At 37.5% G+C, this 18,369-nt stretch overlaps 1 protein-coding gene and 1 pseudogene across 3 annotated transcripts in view; one reads left to right on the top strand and one right to left on the bottom strand.

The window, feature by feature from the left end:
• The first annotated feature begins 117 nt into the window (after positions 1 to 117).
• The window catches only part of FZD3 (frizzled class receptor 3), a 38,747-nt gene continuing 20,495 nt past the window's right edge, over positions 118 to 18,369 (top strand). The window contains exons 1-3 of one of the 3 annotated variants that reach the window (XM_039345959.1): positions 154 to 263; positions 6,887 to 6,927; positions 9,686 to 10,154. In XM_039345959.1, coding sequence (XP_039201893.1) covers positions 9,966 to 10,154 — 189 coding nt within the window. In that variant the 5' untranslated portion in view covers positions 154 to 263; positions 6,887 to 6,927; positions 9,686 to 9,965. Of the gene's footprint in view, positions 264 to 2,846; positions 2,873 to 6,886; positions 6,928 to 9,685; positions 10,155 to 18,369 lie in introns of those variants that run through there. The other 2 variants (XM_039345960.1, XM_039345958.1) reach the window with 2 other exon arrangements.
• On the bottom strand, positions 10,168 to 14,681 carry LOC120309112 (annotated as a pseudogene).

The following is an 18,369-nucleotide window of genomic DNA, read 5'->3' as shown; positions in this document are numbered from 1 at the left end:
CCCCTTCTTTTGTTCTACCTAGTAACCAAGCGAGAGTCACGGCAGTGATCGGGATTTCATTGGCTACTTTTTTCTCTTCTTTCTTCGTGTTTCTCCCCCCCTCCCCCACCAGCATTCAAGACTCGTGAGGGGGCGGGGCAGAGTGTGAGGAGAAAAGGCGCGGCGGTGGCCGTTGAGGAAGTTGTTCGCCAGCATATTGTACTCGATGGACCTGGAGTGGCGGAGGTACCTGAAGGAGGAGAAGGAAAAGGAGCCGGAGGCAGGTACAGTAAACGGTGGCGGAGAAAAGGGACGGGAGTCTTTTATTCTCTTCCTCGTTCCTCAGCCGGTAGAAAAGGAGGAGTCCTTAATTTTCTTCCAAAAAGGAAGTATGAACGCTCTTCTTTCTTTTTCTTTTGTGTGGAGACCAGTTTCTCTCGCCCCATAGTAGCTGCCCCCCACCCCCAGCTCGGCCATTTGTGTTGGACTACACTGCCTAACATCCTCGGTCTCAGCAACTAAGGGTAGGCTGCCTTCTCTTGCTCGCTCCTTAGGACAATAAAAACGCGATTCAGCCTTGCTGAAGGAGAGGAGGTTGGAGAAGAAGGCTGCAGGTATCTCTTTCTCTGCCGCTCTCCCGTCCTCTGGCCCCTTCTCTATCTCTCCCATATTCTCTCATATCTTCAGGTCAAAGTGGGCTTGGCACTGAAAGACGAGACAAATTAAGTACATATCTGATTATGCTCTATCTTTGTAGATGTGGAAAGAAAGGGGGAGGATTAATGGAGGCTTTCTGTCTTTGTTTTCCCCATTTTTCGCCCTCTCCCAAGATATAAGAGAGCAGATATATACATCATGAAATAATAATTGCTTATGTGACCATTAATTTTCTTAAAGCTTTTTACATCTGACTGAACCTAACCTAGACCTCCATAGTGACTGTCAAGCAAATAAGGCAAAATGTGTGAAATAAGATTTTTAAAGTGATATTTAATTAAAGGTCAAATCTTTTAATGTAACTGAGCTTGCCTGTACTGAACCTCATTCTGGTGGAGAGCAATTAAAGAAAACACAATCTTTTTGATTTACTACCTTGCATCTCGTATGTAGGCACTGAAATAAGGAGGAATGTATACTGAATTATTTTCACCGAGGATGTGTTTTGCAGGAGCTAGAAGTAATCCTGGGTCAGAGTTGATTTAGAATAACCTTTTTAGATGGAAACTAACTTTCCATTGAGAAATTGATATTCCAAATCATCAATAGTGCATAATCTATAGTACACAAAGAAAAACAATGAGTGCAACAACAAATGTGAAAATCTCTTTGCTTTACTCTTTCTCTAGAAGAAAGACAGGTGATAAATACATAAAGAAACTCCTTTTGTGGATTGCCTTTCAGTCTTATAGATGCTGGAAAAGAAATTGTAGAAAGGATCCTGATTCCACAAAACAATTTTCCTATTCTTATGATATCTTAATACTGCAGAGATGCTTCCTTCATTGTCGCCACCATAATTCTAGCAGCAAATATATTTTACTTAACCACTTTTGTCCTGCTTTAATTTCCATCCAGTAATGATAGAAGCAATTGTGAGCTTCATAGGAAAACTAAAATATTAAATATGCAAAGAAAATATTAAATATGCAAAGAAAATGAGATTAGTGTTTTAATGCAGAAGGAGAAATTTTATTAGTTAAAATTTTACTGAGTGCCATACAAGGCATTGAGTACTAAGTAACATGTATGGGAAAGTTTTTCATTTCAGTAGATGGTAGCATAGAGAGTAAGTTTCCTTTTTTAATTTATGAGATAATTCTTTGGAAGATATTATAGAATAATCCTATAAACAAAGATTATTTAATGTGAATTCCAATAATGCAATGAGAGATTCCCAAATCACTACTTCATAAACTTTTAGCAGTTGTGGACTCCTAAATAAATATTTGAAATTAAAGATTTCAATTAAAAATTTTCTTTATTTTTATTTGCAAAACTAAGAGCAATTTTTAATGAATAAGATCATGATTATAGTTGCATTTGTGTATGCTTCCCTGCCCTCCCTGTTTAAAAGCTATTTTAAGCTAAATTTTCAACCAAAAAAATCTCCAAACTATGTATTCTTTTTCACTTTTAGATTATTTTGTATATCCTAGGCCATAATATTAATTTTTGGCACAAACATGATGGAATGATCTTCTGTAGAAATTTCTAAGATGATAGGGGCAAGTTGATCTCCACTCTATGTCCTTTATTAAGATACTTATCTATATATTTTTTATTTGCATTTTTCTTTTTGAATTACTTATGCGAGATCACAGTTGCAGTTAGCATCCACTTACAGACTCACAGTCAGTAACTTGGGATCTGTTTTCTGTTGTCAGTTTGTGAATTCTGGTGTATTGCTATTTTTATCACCTGTAGGCTTCAATGAACTTTTTTTCAGCCACTGATTCATTTTCATGAATTAGCTGAACTTGCAGGGAATCTAGGAGGTGGGCACTGAAGTGATTAGTAGACTTTGGTTTAAGCTCCTGTCTAGCACTGAGGATGGTGGGAAGCTGTAGCTGACCTGGTAGACTTCTGCAAATCATAGATTATTTGACAAGATCAGGATATGGGAATCTGAACTAATTTTTTTAGTGCTTTTAGAGATTATGCTCTATTTTGTGCATCTGCTTTCTTTTAGAAACAAGACAGTAGCCATAAGAATAGTACAAACCTGAATAACAGAGTTGGAAGATACCTTGAAGGTCTTCTAGTCAAACAAGGAGCCGAGGTGGCACAGCAGTTAGAGTGCAGTACTGCAGGCCACTTTAGCTGACTGTGTTGAGCAGGTCAGCGGTTCAAATCTCACCGGCTCAGGGTTGACTCAGCCTTCCATCCTTCTGGGGTAGGTAAAATGAGGACCCAGATTGTTGGGGGCAATGTAAATATATATATACATTGCTTACTGGTGTACACCGCTTAGAGAGTGCTTGCATTTAAAGCGGTATATAAGTCTCATAAATAAATAAAACCCCCTGCTCAAGCAGGAGACACTATACCATTTCAGACAAATGGCTGCCCAATCTCTTCTTAAAAGCCTCCAATGGTGAAGCACCCACGACTTCTGGAGGCAAACTGTTCCCCGATTAATTGTTCTCACCCTTGGGAAATTTCTCCTTTGTTCTATTTTGGATTTCTCCTTGATAAGTTTTCATCCATTACTTCTTGTCCTGTCTTCAGGTGCTTTGGAGCCTCTTACATATTGGAAGACTGCTATCATGTCATCCCTAGCCCTTCTTTTCACTAGCCTAGATATGCCCAGTTCCTTCAACTGTTCTTCATGTTTTAGTCTCCAGTCTCTCAATCATCTTGGTTGCTCTTCTCTGCACTTTTCTAGAGTCTCAATATCTTTTATGTATTATGGTGACCAAAACTAGACACAATATTCCAAGTATGATCTTAACCAAAGTACTATATATGATCAACACTTCATGTGATCCTGATTCTATCCCTCTTGTTGATACAGCTTAGGATCCATTAGTTGGCAATTAAGGAATCTGATTTTTCTTTCCTACTTATGTCACTAGATTGTTCTTTCACACTTAAATTTCAGAACTAGTAGTTTGCTGTTGAAACATTAAAAATTGTACCACTAACCTTAGAGTACAGCTTTGTCTAGGTTCCAGAGGTACATTATTATTGTCATTAGTGATTATATGAATCATTTCATTAACATGCAGAAATATTGAGGTTTTTTTCCTGAGTTACATGATCCTTACTATCATATATAATCTGAGTTGTTATGTGCATGACTGTTGTATATGAAGTAAAATGTGAGTGGCAGCACAATTTAAATAATTGTGATGAGATTAAAAAGCTGGTAGTGCTGTTGGAAATTGAAGTAGCAATGTTTTATATTAGCTGGCAGTTCATATACTTTATTGGGCAGGGTTGTTGTTGGCTTCCTATAAGCTTTGGGGGTCTCTTTTTTTTACTGTTATCACCTGTTTCTAATTTGATTTATTTGCTTTTGAAGTGTAAACAGATTTGGAGATGAGCAGAATCTAAGTTATGTAAATGTAAATACATAAATGAATATTTCTTAGTTGTATATTTTTGAAGATTGTATATGCTGAATCTCAGTAAAGCCTGATAGTTTGATTTAGTTGCCAGAGACCCTGTAGGAGATATCACCAAAATGTTTAATATAACAAAATATGAACATTATTAAATGGTCTGGAAATTATATTAACTCTGATTAAATGGAAAAAATACCTTATATTTTTATCTTGATCCTATATACTTTTTGGCATATAGCCATAGATATCTTGAGTGATGAAATATGTTCACCCTGATGCTGTGTACTTGTGTCATGGTACAGGACCTAAGTAAAAAAGTGTTTCAGTTGATTTGCATCATGATGATGTGACACATGTTTTATCATTTGTTCACACTTGTTCTTTTGGAAGTCTGTATATCAATTCCCAAGATGTAATCTTAAAACCAAATGCAGTGGCCATACATAACAAAAACAGTTTTGTTACAGAAAAATAAATATAAATAATAGTAAATTACAGAAAATGTATTCTAAGATGTAATCTTAAAACCAAATGCAGTGGCCATACATAACAAAAACAGTTTTGTTACAGAAAAATAAATATAAATAATAGTAAATTACAGAAAATGTATTCTAACATTTGTGGCTTAAATGCCCCAAGTGGTATTAAATATGTTTACAAAATAATGAAGTTTTAATAGCAAATTAAAATTTGCATCTGCCCCTTTTAATTACTGAGATTGAGACTCAGCATACTGTTATACAGTTGATATTTACATTTTTGGTAAACTCATTCAATGAATCCAAGCTCTGCAAGCTGAGATAACATGTGCTCCATTGATGCATTCACACAATTTCACAGTAACCATGAGATAAATCGTAAAACAAAGTTCAGGAATATTCCTTTATCCCAGTGTTTTCCAAACTTGACAATTTTAAGGCATGAGGACTTCAACTCCCAGAATTCCACAGCCAGCAACGCTGGCTGTGGAATTCTGGGAGTTGAAGTCCACATGCCTTAAAATTGTCAAGTTTGGGAAACACTGCTTTATCCCATTGCTTTGCAAATCTGTGTACACTACAAGCTGTATGATTGTTTGAAGAGAAATGCATCTGTATCAGGCTCTAAGTGTTTTAATTAAATAAAAGAATTTGAGTAGTTCTCCAACTATGTATGATTAACCGATTAACCTAAAATTGGTTCTGATATCGCTGTTTTACTAACATGACAGCTTATTCTTCTAAATACTAAACCTTCATTTTGTTTGCAAATAATAATATTAAAGATTCTAACTACCAGCAAGAATGAGTCCTTACATTTAAAGAGCACCTGTCGTTTCAGATCCATCATGGCAGCGCCTGTTAGCGGGCATCCACTCACCTGCTGCCCGCCACGTCCCTCACCTTGTTGTGTCACTGCTGCATCACCAGCCGTCCCATTAAAGTGAATGGGACTGTCAGTGTCAATAGCAGGTCAGAAGAGGAGCCATTGTGGGACAGAGATGACAGTTGCTCTTTAAAAAGTATAATTTAAATTAAGTTGATTTAACCCTTTTTACTAATGATTTAAATCATTTTAAATCGTGATTTAAATTGACTTGATTTTAATCAAATCCACCCTGACCTTTACGATATATAAATACTAGTTTTCTGTTTAAACAGTACTGATTATGCTTGGACATGAACCTGCATCTGAAAATAATCATTGTTTTTTTATTGCTGTAGTTAAAGCATTATAGTTTTTTAAAATATTTATCTTTATGTGATTATGTATGGAACTTGTATACTTTAAAATAAGAAAATTAGAAATTAATATGCAGGTCATATGTCAGTGATGGCGAACCTTTTAGAGACTGAGTGCCCAAACTGCAACCCAAAACCTACATATGCATCGTCAAGTGCCAGGTGGGTGTGGTCCATTGGCTGGGTATGGCCCATTGGGTGGGCATGGCCAATTGGGTGGGCGTGGCTGCGGTGGTAACAGCTGACTGGGTGGGACTAAAAAGTTCAATCAATCAATTCCAACTTTGCAAGATCTTTTTTTTCCCCGTGAGAAGTTGAAATTGACTGATTGAACCTTTTTTTTTTTTTTTTTTTTGCACACCGCAGTGAAAAGGTTTTATAAAACCCAGCTGAAGGCCTAGGACTGGGGCGAGGGTTCTGAGTGCTGCCTCTGGCACCCGTGCCATAGGTTCACCACCACTGTCCTATGTCCTGAATCTTCTATTAATAAATTATTTTGGATGATCATTAATTCTAATCATGTGCAGGGCCCAATATGAAAAAAAGATGTTCTAGTTTACTTCCAAAGTATATTAAAGAGAGAAGACTCGTATATATTGATTATATTTTCTCAGTGAATCTGAAATAAACTTCTTGCTTTAATGGTAAATTATTAGTGGGAAAAAATTATTTATCAAATTAAAGTACTGAACATTTTACTCTCAAATTTTAGTTTTCCTGCCAGATAAATATAGCAGATAACTATATTTATTTTTGCCATAACATTTTATAAACTTATAATTCCCTGTTGATTTATCAAATGAAAAAATTACTATTAAGCATGACAAAATTACCATAGTACATTTAATATTTATACTGAAGGGACATTTTAACATCGAGGATTAAATTTCAGGGGAACATCATCCTATCTCCAAAGTGTTATGTAAGAAAAGTGTAAATATAAGAACTAGCATTTAATCTGGCATCTGGTTTCCTGTAGTGACCTACTAGATAGTTTTTGAAAATTCAGCAAAACTTGGGAAGAAAAGTATCCTTTGCTTCTTAAGCAGTTTTTCATTTGAAATATCATATTAGAATTTGCAGAAAGTAGATAGAATTTTTATTTTCTTTCTGTATTAGGATTCCTATAATAAAGCTGAATTATGAGGGATTCAGGGCAGGTAAGTATTATCTCATATTATATTAAATTATATTATGGAATATAATGCCACATGATAGAGATAGTTTATATAACCAAATACTACATTTTCATCATTTAGTTATGTTTCATGTTTCCCCTGTCTTCAAAATCCTATGTTTAGTACTTTCATTATGTTTCTTCCACTTTTAGATTTGCTTTCAAAAGAGGAAATTATTATGTGTGAGAAATCTACAGATTAATCTAGACAGGGGAAAGATTAAACATAACTAAATGATGAGAATGTGGTATTTGGTTATATGAAGCTATCTTTGTCATGTTTTGTAAAATTCATGCTGATTTGTTCTAACCTGCAAATTCTGCTGGAATTGAATTATTCAATTGGCATATTACTTGATCTTCTCTGCAATAGCCATGGCTCTATTTCAGTTGTTCTATAATAGCCTCTGCAATTCCTTTACTCTCCAGGTTGTACTTCACACACAGATTAGTTTTGATTTTCTTATTATAGGTAGTCCTTGAGTTATGACCATAATGAAGCCTGCCCTTCACTGTCATAACTTGTGATGGTCATAAAATGGGTCAGTCGTATGACCGATCCAATTTTATGACCTTTTTTCTGTGGTCATTAATCAAATCATTGCACTTCTTAAGCAAATGCCATAGTAGTTAAGCAAACCAATGGTTTGTTATGGATGCAATTTGCCAAAAGTAGAAGTAAGTGTTAGTTTTTGGCAAAATCATAATAAAACTTGGTCACATGACCATGGGATACTGCAAAGGGTTGTAAATGGTGCCCAGTTGCTGAGCACCCTAAGTGCAGTCACATGACCATGGGGGGGCCAACCATCAGAACTTTGAATCCAGGTCATAAATATCCCCTAGGACAGGGGTTCCCAACCCCTGGTTGGGGGACCAGTACCGGGCCGTGGCATGCCAGCAACCAGGCCGCACAAACAAGCAAAGCCCCATCCACGGGATACAGGCAGCATACAAAACCATGCCTCTCCAGTCCATGGAAAAACCTCTCTCCATGTAACCGGTCCCTGTCCCCAAAAGATTGGAGACCTCTGCCCTAGGATAAGCAATCAGTTGTAAGTTAAGGACTTGCTGTTTTCTAGTTTCCTTGTCTCAAATTCTTCAAATTGCTCAAATCTATGCACATTTTCTTTATCGAGTTCCAAGTGCATTTTCTATTTAGCTGTTCCTTTCTTAATGACTTTATTGCTTCATATTTTAAGCTCAATTCTTCCATTGTTACATTAGATATAGCATACATCAGCTGGTTCATTTGGGTCACAATTTAAACAGCTTCATTAATATTTTTAGTGTGTTAGCTAAGCTCTTCTTGTTAATTTGATTCAATTTTGCCAAACCTATTCTTTTGGCTTCTTTCATTTGATCATTGAATTCCCAGCTAGGTCTTGAATAGCTGATAATACAGTATTTGCTGTTCTTTAGCACTTTTTTTCTCCTTGTTCTTCACTGAAGTCAATAGTCTCTTTACTATATATTGTTTGTTGCTCACTCTGCAAATTGGTATTATTCATAGTTCTGAATAAATCTGAATTTGTTTTTAATTGCTTCCAGTTCAATATTGATAAAGAATTTGTGTTTTAGAATTACACATTTTGGTCCATAAATTTCTGCTCATTAATCACTAAATGCAAATGTCTTTTTTTCCAAAGCTGGTACATTCACTTTTGGAATCTGCATTTCAGTGGTTCCGATTGGTAGAAATATTCTATAATGGACTAGTTTTCTTCCTTTGACCAAATCCTTCATTTTTGATTGCCTCCCAGTAGCCTGTCAGCTCCACACCTAGTTGCTTAGCAAGGGGAATTGCGCCTTATAGCACATTTGTCAATGAATACCTAGTAGCCATAGCATCCAATGTGACTTTTGTTAATCTGGGCAACAGTTGATCCAGCATGAAGTTCAATGTATTCTCACGGCATTGAATGGGAAGTGGGTGTTGAAACAGATTTAGTCTGACTGATCAGCTTATATGGTTCATTTGTTCAACATAGCCCTTGACATCACTAAAGCATCCAAGCTCCTCCATCATAATGAAGTACTATTTCTTTGGAGGAGACTTTTATTTATGATTGGTCACATAACCCAATGTTTAGGCTAGAATTGGTATTTTATCGAGTGCTACCAAGGACTTGGAATAGGCAAATGTTTGATAGTGTAAGAGAGATCATTGCACTATTGAACGTAATGCATCTTTCATATATTTGGCATACATCTAATAAGTAATAAAGTATTTTATTTATTGCATTTCTATTTTCTATTTATTTAGATGTACATAGGAACCCCTATTTATTTAGTTGTATCCCACCATTATTTTTACAAATAACTCAATGTGGCAAACATATCGACCACATCTTATTTTCCCCACAACAACAACCCTGTGAGGTGGGTTGAGCTGAGACAGAGCAACAGACCTAAGGTCAGCCATTTGGCTTTCATGGCTAAGGCAGAAGTTGAACTCACAGTCTCTTACTTCTAACCTGGTGCCTTAACCAGTTAGGCACCCATCTGGCTCTTTTATATTGATTATTAAAAAAAAGTTTCTCCTCAGATTGTATAAATCTTTTGCCTTTACATCAATTATATCCCTATGACAACCCTATGAGGTAGATTGGGCTACAAAAGAATGATTGCTCCAAAGCCTACTCTGTGTGCTCCATGGTCAGAACCTGAGCCTATGTCTTTTTAATCTATGTCCAGTATTACTTTGAACTTTAATAATGTATTTATGTTCTTATCCTTAGATTATTGATAGAAGAAAAAAAGCTGTCAACATGAAGTCTGATTGGGAATGTGGTTAGTCAATAAGTTATGATGATACAATACAACATACATGATGGTATGGAAGAAAAAAACAAGACGAAGTATCTTAGTGTTTTGGAAATAAAAATATTCTATTGGACAATGCTAAAATCTATTAGTGTGAAGAGTTATTCAGTCTCTGAAGAACCTTAAGATAAAAAGTTGAAATATCCAGCAATGGCTGATAAATAATTTGGAGACCCTCATGACTGTTGCAAAAGAATGGCTGTAATTTGGATGATCCATTATCTTTGGCTTTTGGCAGTTCTAGCAAGATGTAGTGGTGGCCACAGCCTATTCTCATGTGAACCCATAATCCTAAGGATGTGCCAAGATCTTCCGTACAATACCACATTTATGCCTAACCTTTTGAATCATTATGATCAACAAACAGCAGCTCTAGCAATGGAAGTAAGTATTTACATTCAAAATATGTCAAGATCTTCACTACAGTTGTTCAGAATTATTAACAGAATAACATAAATGTATTTACTACTTTTGTGCTATTTGGGGGGATTTACAAAGCATAAAACCTTCATGAATGGTCATCACATGTGATTATATGTTCTCTGGATCCAGAGAATTTTATTAATATATAAAATCACTTTTTATATTATGAGTGATGAAAAATTTTTAAAATGAAAATATATAACGTGGATCAATGTGGCTGTCATGGATTAGTGCCAACTTTATTTTTTAGTAAACTGCTCATGAGACAATTTTTGTTCTTGAGGAATTATAGAGTTAAAAAAGTATACCCTATGCTTTGGTGGATCACATGCAATTAATGTTGGTAATCTTTACAAAACAAATATTTCTATTCTTGAAAATATATTTGCAACTGGAATGAAGCTGTTTGAAAGGGAATATATTTTCTTTGGGGGCGGGTTCTAATTGAGACTGTAAAGATTCTTCTGGAGATATTAATTTATAAGATGATGAAAGTGCTGATAGGGAAGAATGTAGGGGAAGCATACATGGTGATAGAGACAAAATAAAACATACTGAGCTACACCAAATGGAAAATGAAGAAGATATATCTAGTGCCTCCTACCTTTTTTGTACTTCACTAATCAGATCTGCACTCTTTCCAAGAAGGAAGGAGAAATGGAAGAATCTATTTCATATTTTTTTCTAATATCTTTCTATAGCTGTTATAATGTAGACCAATTCCATAAGCACTCTTTCTACCCAAAGTGAATGGTGTAATCTGTAAGAGGTAAGGCAAGAACTACCTGTTTCCAAACTAAAGAAAATGATTATGTAAACATAACTCATTAACTTGCTAAAGCTATCAAATATCTGCCAAATATATATATATACTTAGAAAGATGACTGGAAGAAGCCTAGATTTTAAATTTTGCAGCATAGATGTATAAAGCCTTTGATTTCTTTGACTTGTAATAGCCAAGGTTTTACTGTTAGCAATATTTCCAAGTACTGCCTAGGCATATTCTGCAAAGTCTAGACAGGAGCTGAATTAAAAATTTAAAGTCTGGAGATCTGTGATTTACTTCTGGCTCTAGGCATGAATCCTGATATAATTTAACTTTAGTAAAATGATGTCTGCCCTCCAGTGCTATTTTCTTTTGCTCTTCCTCCTTTAAATCCCATGTGTACTTTCAGAATCAATTCTGGAAGTTCAAAAGACTCTCTGAAGTAGAATTTAAGAACATTCAATTAACCTGAAATTGTTTTCAGGTGGAAAAATACAGTACTGGAATCTATTTAAAGACTTTTTGGTACTTTGCCTGTAGAAGGCTGATGGCTGTTACTTGTTTGCTCTTATCTTTACATGATACAGGCCTATGTTGTCTGATATGTGGTACCTGGTACCATGAGAATTATTTCATTCAATCAAAATGAGGACACTCAGATGCTTCTGTACATTAATTTTATTGACATAACATAAACATAAGGACAATTTGTTTAAAACGATAGGACTTTTTTGTTCTTTTCCAACATAAAGTGCTAAGAACCCTGGCAGAAAGGCTGGTGTATTTTCAAATTTGTTTTAGGAAGTAGTGCCAACCCCAATATGAATGGGAGATATACAGCTTTACAGACCATTGGTGGATTCCAGTTTTGCAGTGGTTTCATGCAGATCCTCCAAACTTATTTGTGAATCATTGCAGTAATCTGTTGTTTCACCTTTAACAGCCAAATAGATGATTTTCAACCACCTCTGTTTCAGCTCTTCGTTATCTGCTGCAAAACTGTGCACAGACGTAGACTGAGTCAATTTGAAACTGTGAGGGAGATTAGCACTTTTTGGGGGTGTCATCTACTGTGTAGCCCAAAAGTGGAATAGTACCCAAGGCTTTGACATCCTGTGGAGCGCCATATATATATATAAAACAAGGGCTTCGTGTTTAGGTATCACACACCAAGCCTTTTGCCATGTTTTCAATTTTTCCAAGTACTATAGAAAAACTACATACCACACTATTCCCTGACATTTCTGCTGATTCAATCTCCAAGATTCTTCTTTTTTTCTTTTCTTCACTATCAATGCACCCTATTATAATGTGGTAGTAATCTTTACAGACTTTGTTCAGTTTATTGCCATCATACTCAAAATTAGCTTTATAATCAGAATATTTCCAGCAAACCACATGCCCACAAACTCGGCAATGATGTCTCCTCCTTGTTAGTGCATTAAATGGCTCTTTGCATTTCATACACAAAATCACTTCATTGTCTTGGATCCATCTGGGTGCTCTCTTCCCGAACTCAGCAGTAGAAACTTCAGTAGGCATGTCATCATATTCTTTTGCAATTGCATTTCTGAATGTTTCATTTGTTTGCTGAAAAGCATCTATAATACTCTGAAGAGTTTTTATCCATTCTTCTTTGTCTTGTTCAGAGCTGGTCTGCAACTCTAAAGTTCATTCTTTCCCAGACACTTGGAAAGTGTGTGGGTATTCTTCATTGTGGGTTTCTACAATCTTCATACCATCAATGCTTACTCTTGTCCGGACTGTAAATTTAGATCCCACTAAGCTGAATTTTGGTATATAGTATAGCAACATGTTATTGAATAAGAAGAGATATCTTTCATGAGCTGATGTATTGCAAGCAGCAAGCTTAAGTATTTGCCCTTCTTTTATCAGTTCATTTGAAGGGTTGAAAATATCTTCTTCTTCCCCTAACATTTCATACATTTCTAGTAACTTCTTCAAATTTTCCATTTTCCGAATGGCACAGAGTGACTTACAGCTGTGGATATAATTTCCAAGGACTTTTCAGCATCTTTCCAATCGAGAGAATGTGCAGGCAATTTTCTCAAATAATCCTTCAACAGTATCTCATATCTTGGAATTCGTTGTACAGGTTCTAGCATGTGATGCTGCAAAGTCAGATTTCTACAAACTTTCTGTTTCTGAATATCTTGAATAATAGATTTGAAACAAGGAGATCTCTCAGTCCACGTTTTTACCAGCTCCATTGCATTGTCAACATTCTTCACATACAGTACTCTCCATACATCTTGAGAAAAGGAGCCAGTTTCTGCAGAATATCACTGATCCTGGGATTGGTGTCCCATTCTTGCATTCTTTTCTCAAGCTTAGGTAGCAAGAACTGGTTATGGAACTGATTTATGGATAAAATATTGGAAAATATTTTATTAACAACTTCAGCTGGAAAGGATCCCGTTAGCTTCATCCATTAGTTTGCTATAAAAAACCTGATCCAAGAGAGCAAGTCTACTCACATAAGCTCTTTCAATGTGCAAAAGCTCATTGACAATTTTGTAACATTTCTCTTCATTTGTTTCCTTTGTCTGTCTGACTGCCTTGCTCAACCCGCTTCTCTTCCTTATTGGCAATCATCTGTCCAGCTTCTTTTACAGATGGAAATGAATTTGCACTTGAAGCCCAATGATAGCTCTTGATCTTCTGCCCCTTGCAAGCTGCTGTGGTTGGCAATGAGTCCGTACTAGTATTCCCTCTTTCTCCATTTACCAAACTGCTATCAACTGCATCACAGTCATTTTGAACATTTCTGCAGGCACGGTAGGCAGACTCCTTGTCTTGGCAGTCCCACTGATTCTGTACTATTATGCAGTTGGCTGTGTGATTCTGTACATCCTGAGACCAATCTCTACTGTTTCCCTGCTCGTGTAGAGGATGCTGGGTGAGGAATTTTGGCTGAGGTGAAGGCACTGGTCCATACTTTCCTTGAGGTTTACCAACATTTAAAACAGAAGAGTCTTTCTTCAGTTCATTGGAAAAGGATGTGCTGCCTCCTTCAAAATGACTGATGAGATCAGACACTTTACTAGATTTTTCTTTCGAGATACAAGAAGAGATAGGTGTAATTTCCTCCATTCTTGGCTTTGTGGTATACAAAGCTTTAGACTTAAGGGTTTGGTGTGTAATGGATGACTGTGAATTCTGCAAATGTAATGGCTTTGGAGGCACTTGTGGCTTTGAGTTTGAAGCTGGCCACGGAGAATACTTAACTGGATCGTTTCCATTTACTCCTTGAACCACTTCATTGCAGATGCTTGGCTTATACAGCCTAGTTGTACTGTTTAAAGAGCAGGTTGGAGTGACTAAGATCTTTGGACATGTACTGCCACCTGCTGCTGCTGCCACCACTGGTCCCACTCCCCTTGGGAGCTCTGTGGAGGACTGAAGCGAAGCAGTGGCGGGGCTGTGGAAGATGAAGGCTGAGCTGTGCAAGCTGGGGCTGGATTTCCTACGTATGGCCATCCACCTGTAATTGATGCTTTCAGCCCCATTCATCTTGCCTTCTCTCCTCAACAAGCCAACAAGGGGTGTCTGTGTTAAAACTGCCCTTTCCTCGGCCCTTACCCGGAGCGCATCCTACCAGCACTCAGCAACACGCGCTTCGCCGGCTAACAGAGTTCGCCTTAACCCTCCAAGGCTCGCAGCCGCCTCCTTGCCCCGCCTGGCATCAGTCGGCAACAAAGTCTCCTTGCGCTCCGTGTCTCTGCCCCTGAGAGAAAACCCGCATTCCTGGCAGGTGGAGGAAGCAGGATGGGCGCCTCGGAGTCCCTGCCTGCGCCAAAGGTACGCATGTACCTAGTTAGGATTACCTGACCGTCGCGGAAGCTGCACACATGTTCTAAGCGCTCCAAGAGTTCTCACTTTGGAATGGGGGAGGTGGGTCAAAGACGTAGATTATGTAGATTATATAAAATTATAAATGGCATTTTTCTATAAAAATGTCTCCAAAATTCACAATATATAAACAGTAAAATTAAACATTCTGAAATAATGTATTATCATCTACTCTTCTAAGATATGGGGGGAAAATTGACTTTGCAGTATAGAAACTTTGGGGGAAAATTGTGCCTGAAGAATATGTATTTTCCTTCTGTACTTAATCTCATCTTTGTAAAATAAAAATCTTATTCCATCTTAAAAATGAAATATCATTATGAAATTTGGGGTTTTACATGAGGTAAATACTAGGATTTGGCACAATAGTATTGTCATTTCATATCAACCAGTCATTATTGACTGATGTTAAAATTGTAGTATCCACACTCACTCTAAAGTACTTCATGAACACCATATAAGCATCCCTTTAATTCCTTTGCATTTTTTCCCCTGGGCTTGTATTTTCTGCAGGCTCAGAAAAAGATGCAGCCCCTCTAAGGAGGTACTGATAGGTATCACATGTATAGCCACATTTATTATGAAGCAGGTTTTTTAAAAAAATATAATCAAATGTATATTGAATCCAAAGCAATCCACATGATATATTATTCCAGTACAGATTGAAATTTGCTTGTTATATCTTGCAATTTAGACAGATTTTTTCCCCCAAAGGTTCAAATTTATTTATAACTTTTTAAATCAAACTCTTTAAGCTTTTACTGATAAACATTTACATCTATTGACAGAGGTACTGTTTATTTTCCATCTTGTACATTTTTGTAGCTTTGTGTCCCTTAAATTTTAATGATTGAGGCTATAATTTTTTGAAAGCTAAGGTGCTTTGTGACTTCTTTATATACAACATTAGGGTTGCATTTGTATTAGTCTGTTTGAGATATCCAGTTTGTATAAGCCAGACATATCAAATTGCCAGCCCATGGGCCGGATGCGTCACATTGAAACTGCGCCCACCCCATTGCTTGCAATGGGGAAAAAGTCCTGATATGTCGCGCGACGTCATGTGATGTCACAAATTTGACATGCCTGGTATAAGCAGACTAGGAGTTGTCCATCTGCAATAAGTCCTGTGAACTGTTAATTTACCCCCCTCCTCAAAAAAATACATCTAAGCCGGGGTGGGCAATTAATTTTCTCAAGGGGCCACATGAGAAACTGGAACTGTGTGGAGGGCCACTGCCACCACACTACCACTCTGCCTACCACTGGATTACCCCCTGCCGCCGCTGCCATGGGCCAGACAGGGATGGCCAGATGTGCCCATGGGACATAAAATACCTAGGTCTGATCTAACCATGTTGCTTTTATTAGGAATGTGTATTAATCAGTTATACCAGTGGTGGTGAACCTATGGCATGTATGCCAGAGGGGGCACTCAGAGCCCTCTCTGTGGGCACGCACGCGCGCCTCGCTCATTGGCTACATTTTTGAAGGAAAAGCCATTTCTCAAACCCCTTCCTAGCCAAAACAAGCCTCTGGGGCAAGCATGCTCGCTCCGCAGGCTTGTTTTGGCTAGGAAGGGGCTTGAGAAATGCCTTTTTCCTGCGAAAACTTAGCCAAAGAGCTTGCAGTCTCTGCCAGATCTCCATTGGGATAAAGTGTTTTAGCTCCTATAGAGCACTTCCAAACGCAGCCAGTCCCTGTGTTTGGAAGCACTCCATAGGTACGGAAACATTTTTTATCCCAACAGAGATCTGGCAGAAGGCTCTGTTTCTTCAGCGCCCCATTTTTTATCCCAACAGAGATCTGGCAGAAGGCTCCATTTCTCAAATGCCCCATTCCAGGCATATGGAGTTTGCAGTCTCTACCAGATCTCCGCAAGATCTGGCAGAGACTGCAAGCTCCATATTCCTGGAATATGGCACTTGAGAAACAGAGCCTTCTGTCAGATCTCTGTTGGGATAAAAAAATGTTTCCGCACCTATGGAGTGCTTCCGAACACAGGGACCGGCTGTGTTTGGAAGCGCTCTATAGGAGCTAAAAGATTTTATCCCAACAGAGATCTGGCAGAGACTGCAAGTTCTGTATGCCTGGAATGGGGCGCTTGAGAAACAGAGTGCTCTTTCCAGGCAGTCACACAGGGTGCTTCAAAATACAGGGAATCCCTGTGTTTTGAATAGCCCCACCAGAGCACAAACACTCCACAATCCACAATGCCAAACCCTAACACCACAACCCAGGGCATCCACAATGCCAAATCCTAACCCCCCACACCCCAAGGCAACAACATTCCTTCACTAACATCCTTTCCAGCTCTGTTCTCCGTGTGCAAGGCAACAAAAGAAATTTGTGGGGACTAAAAAAAAAAGATCAATCTGACCTTCCAACTTCTTGTGGGAAAAAAAAAAGATCTTGCAAAGTTGGAAGGTCTGGTTGAACTTTTTTTAACTGGTAGTCCCACAAGCTTCTTTGTTGCCCTGCACGCAGTGGCTGAGAACAGAGCTTGAAGGGAGGCTTTGGGGAAGCGAGGGGAGATGGGGAAGGGTCTGCTGTGGCCTCCGCTGCCTCTCTCTGCCAGCATCAGGGCTCAGAGGCTTGTTTTCACCAGTAAAAAGCCATTTCCCAAGCCCCTTCCTGGTGAAAACGGAGCCAAAGCGCACCTTGCTCTTATTGAGAACAATCCTGTGAAAACAAGGATGACAAAGGACAGCACAGTTAGTTCTGAAAATGAAATCCTTAAAGTGTGGACTTCTCTGCCAAATAATTTGAAGTCAATGAAAGCACTTGAGATTGCTTTCCTTACCTTGTTTGGATCATCTTATGCTTGTGAGCAGCTGTTTTCAGCTTTGAATCTGACACCAGAAACAGACTAACAGATGACCTGAGTGCTGCATGTGTTGCTCTCAAATTTACAAAGTATGAGCCAAGGTTAGACAAATTATTAGCATGCGTACAACAGCAAAAATCACATTAATTGTTCAAAATCATGCCAAATGCAAACTTTTACCTTTCAATAAAAAGTTGTTTGTATCATTGAAAGTTTTGTTATTGTGTTTTTCTTTTAAGACAAAAGATGTTAATGTATGAGTTGTTTTTTCTAAACTAAAACCTCAATATTCAGGTTAAATTGCCATCTTGGCACTTTGTGATAAATAAGTGGATTTGGGGTTGCAGTTTAGGCACTCGGTCTCTAAAAGGTTTGCCATCACTGAGTTATGTAGTTGTTTTGCTTCTATTGCTGCTTGGGGTTTTGTGGTATTTTTATTATTTCTGGAACAGTTGGTTCCTTCCTCAACCATTTTTCATGGTTTTTGCTTGTCTTATGCTATTATCAACTTCCTGAACTCGATGCCCTTGAGATATTAAAACTTCCATCTCCCTCAGCAAGCTGAATGGAAGATGATAAATAAAATATGAAGATTTTATTTCAATAATATTTATTTTGAAGCAATTTTATATTTAAATGTTGGCTTTGTTTTAGAATCAACGTTTAATGTCTTAATATTAGAATTAATTCAAAATGTTAAAAAAAGGAG

Source organism: Crotalus tigris, unplaced genomic scaffold (assembly GCF_016545835.1).
Source record: "Crotalus tigris isolate CLP2741 ecotype Arizona unplaced genomic scaffold, ASM1654583v1 scf7180000017987.690289119674:8195010, whole genome shotgun sequence".
In the NCBI taxonomy this organism is placed as follows: Eukaryota; Metazoa; Chordata; class Lepidosauria; order Squamata; family Viperidae; genus Crotalus; species Crotalus tigris.
This window is presented reverse-complemented; position numbering and strand designations above follow the sequence as displayed.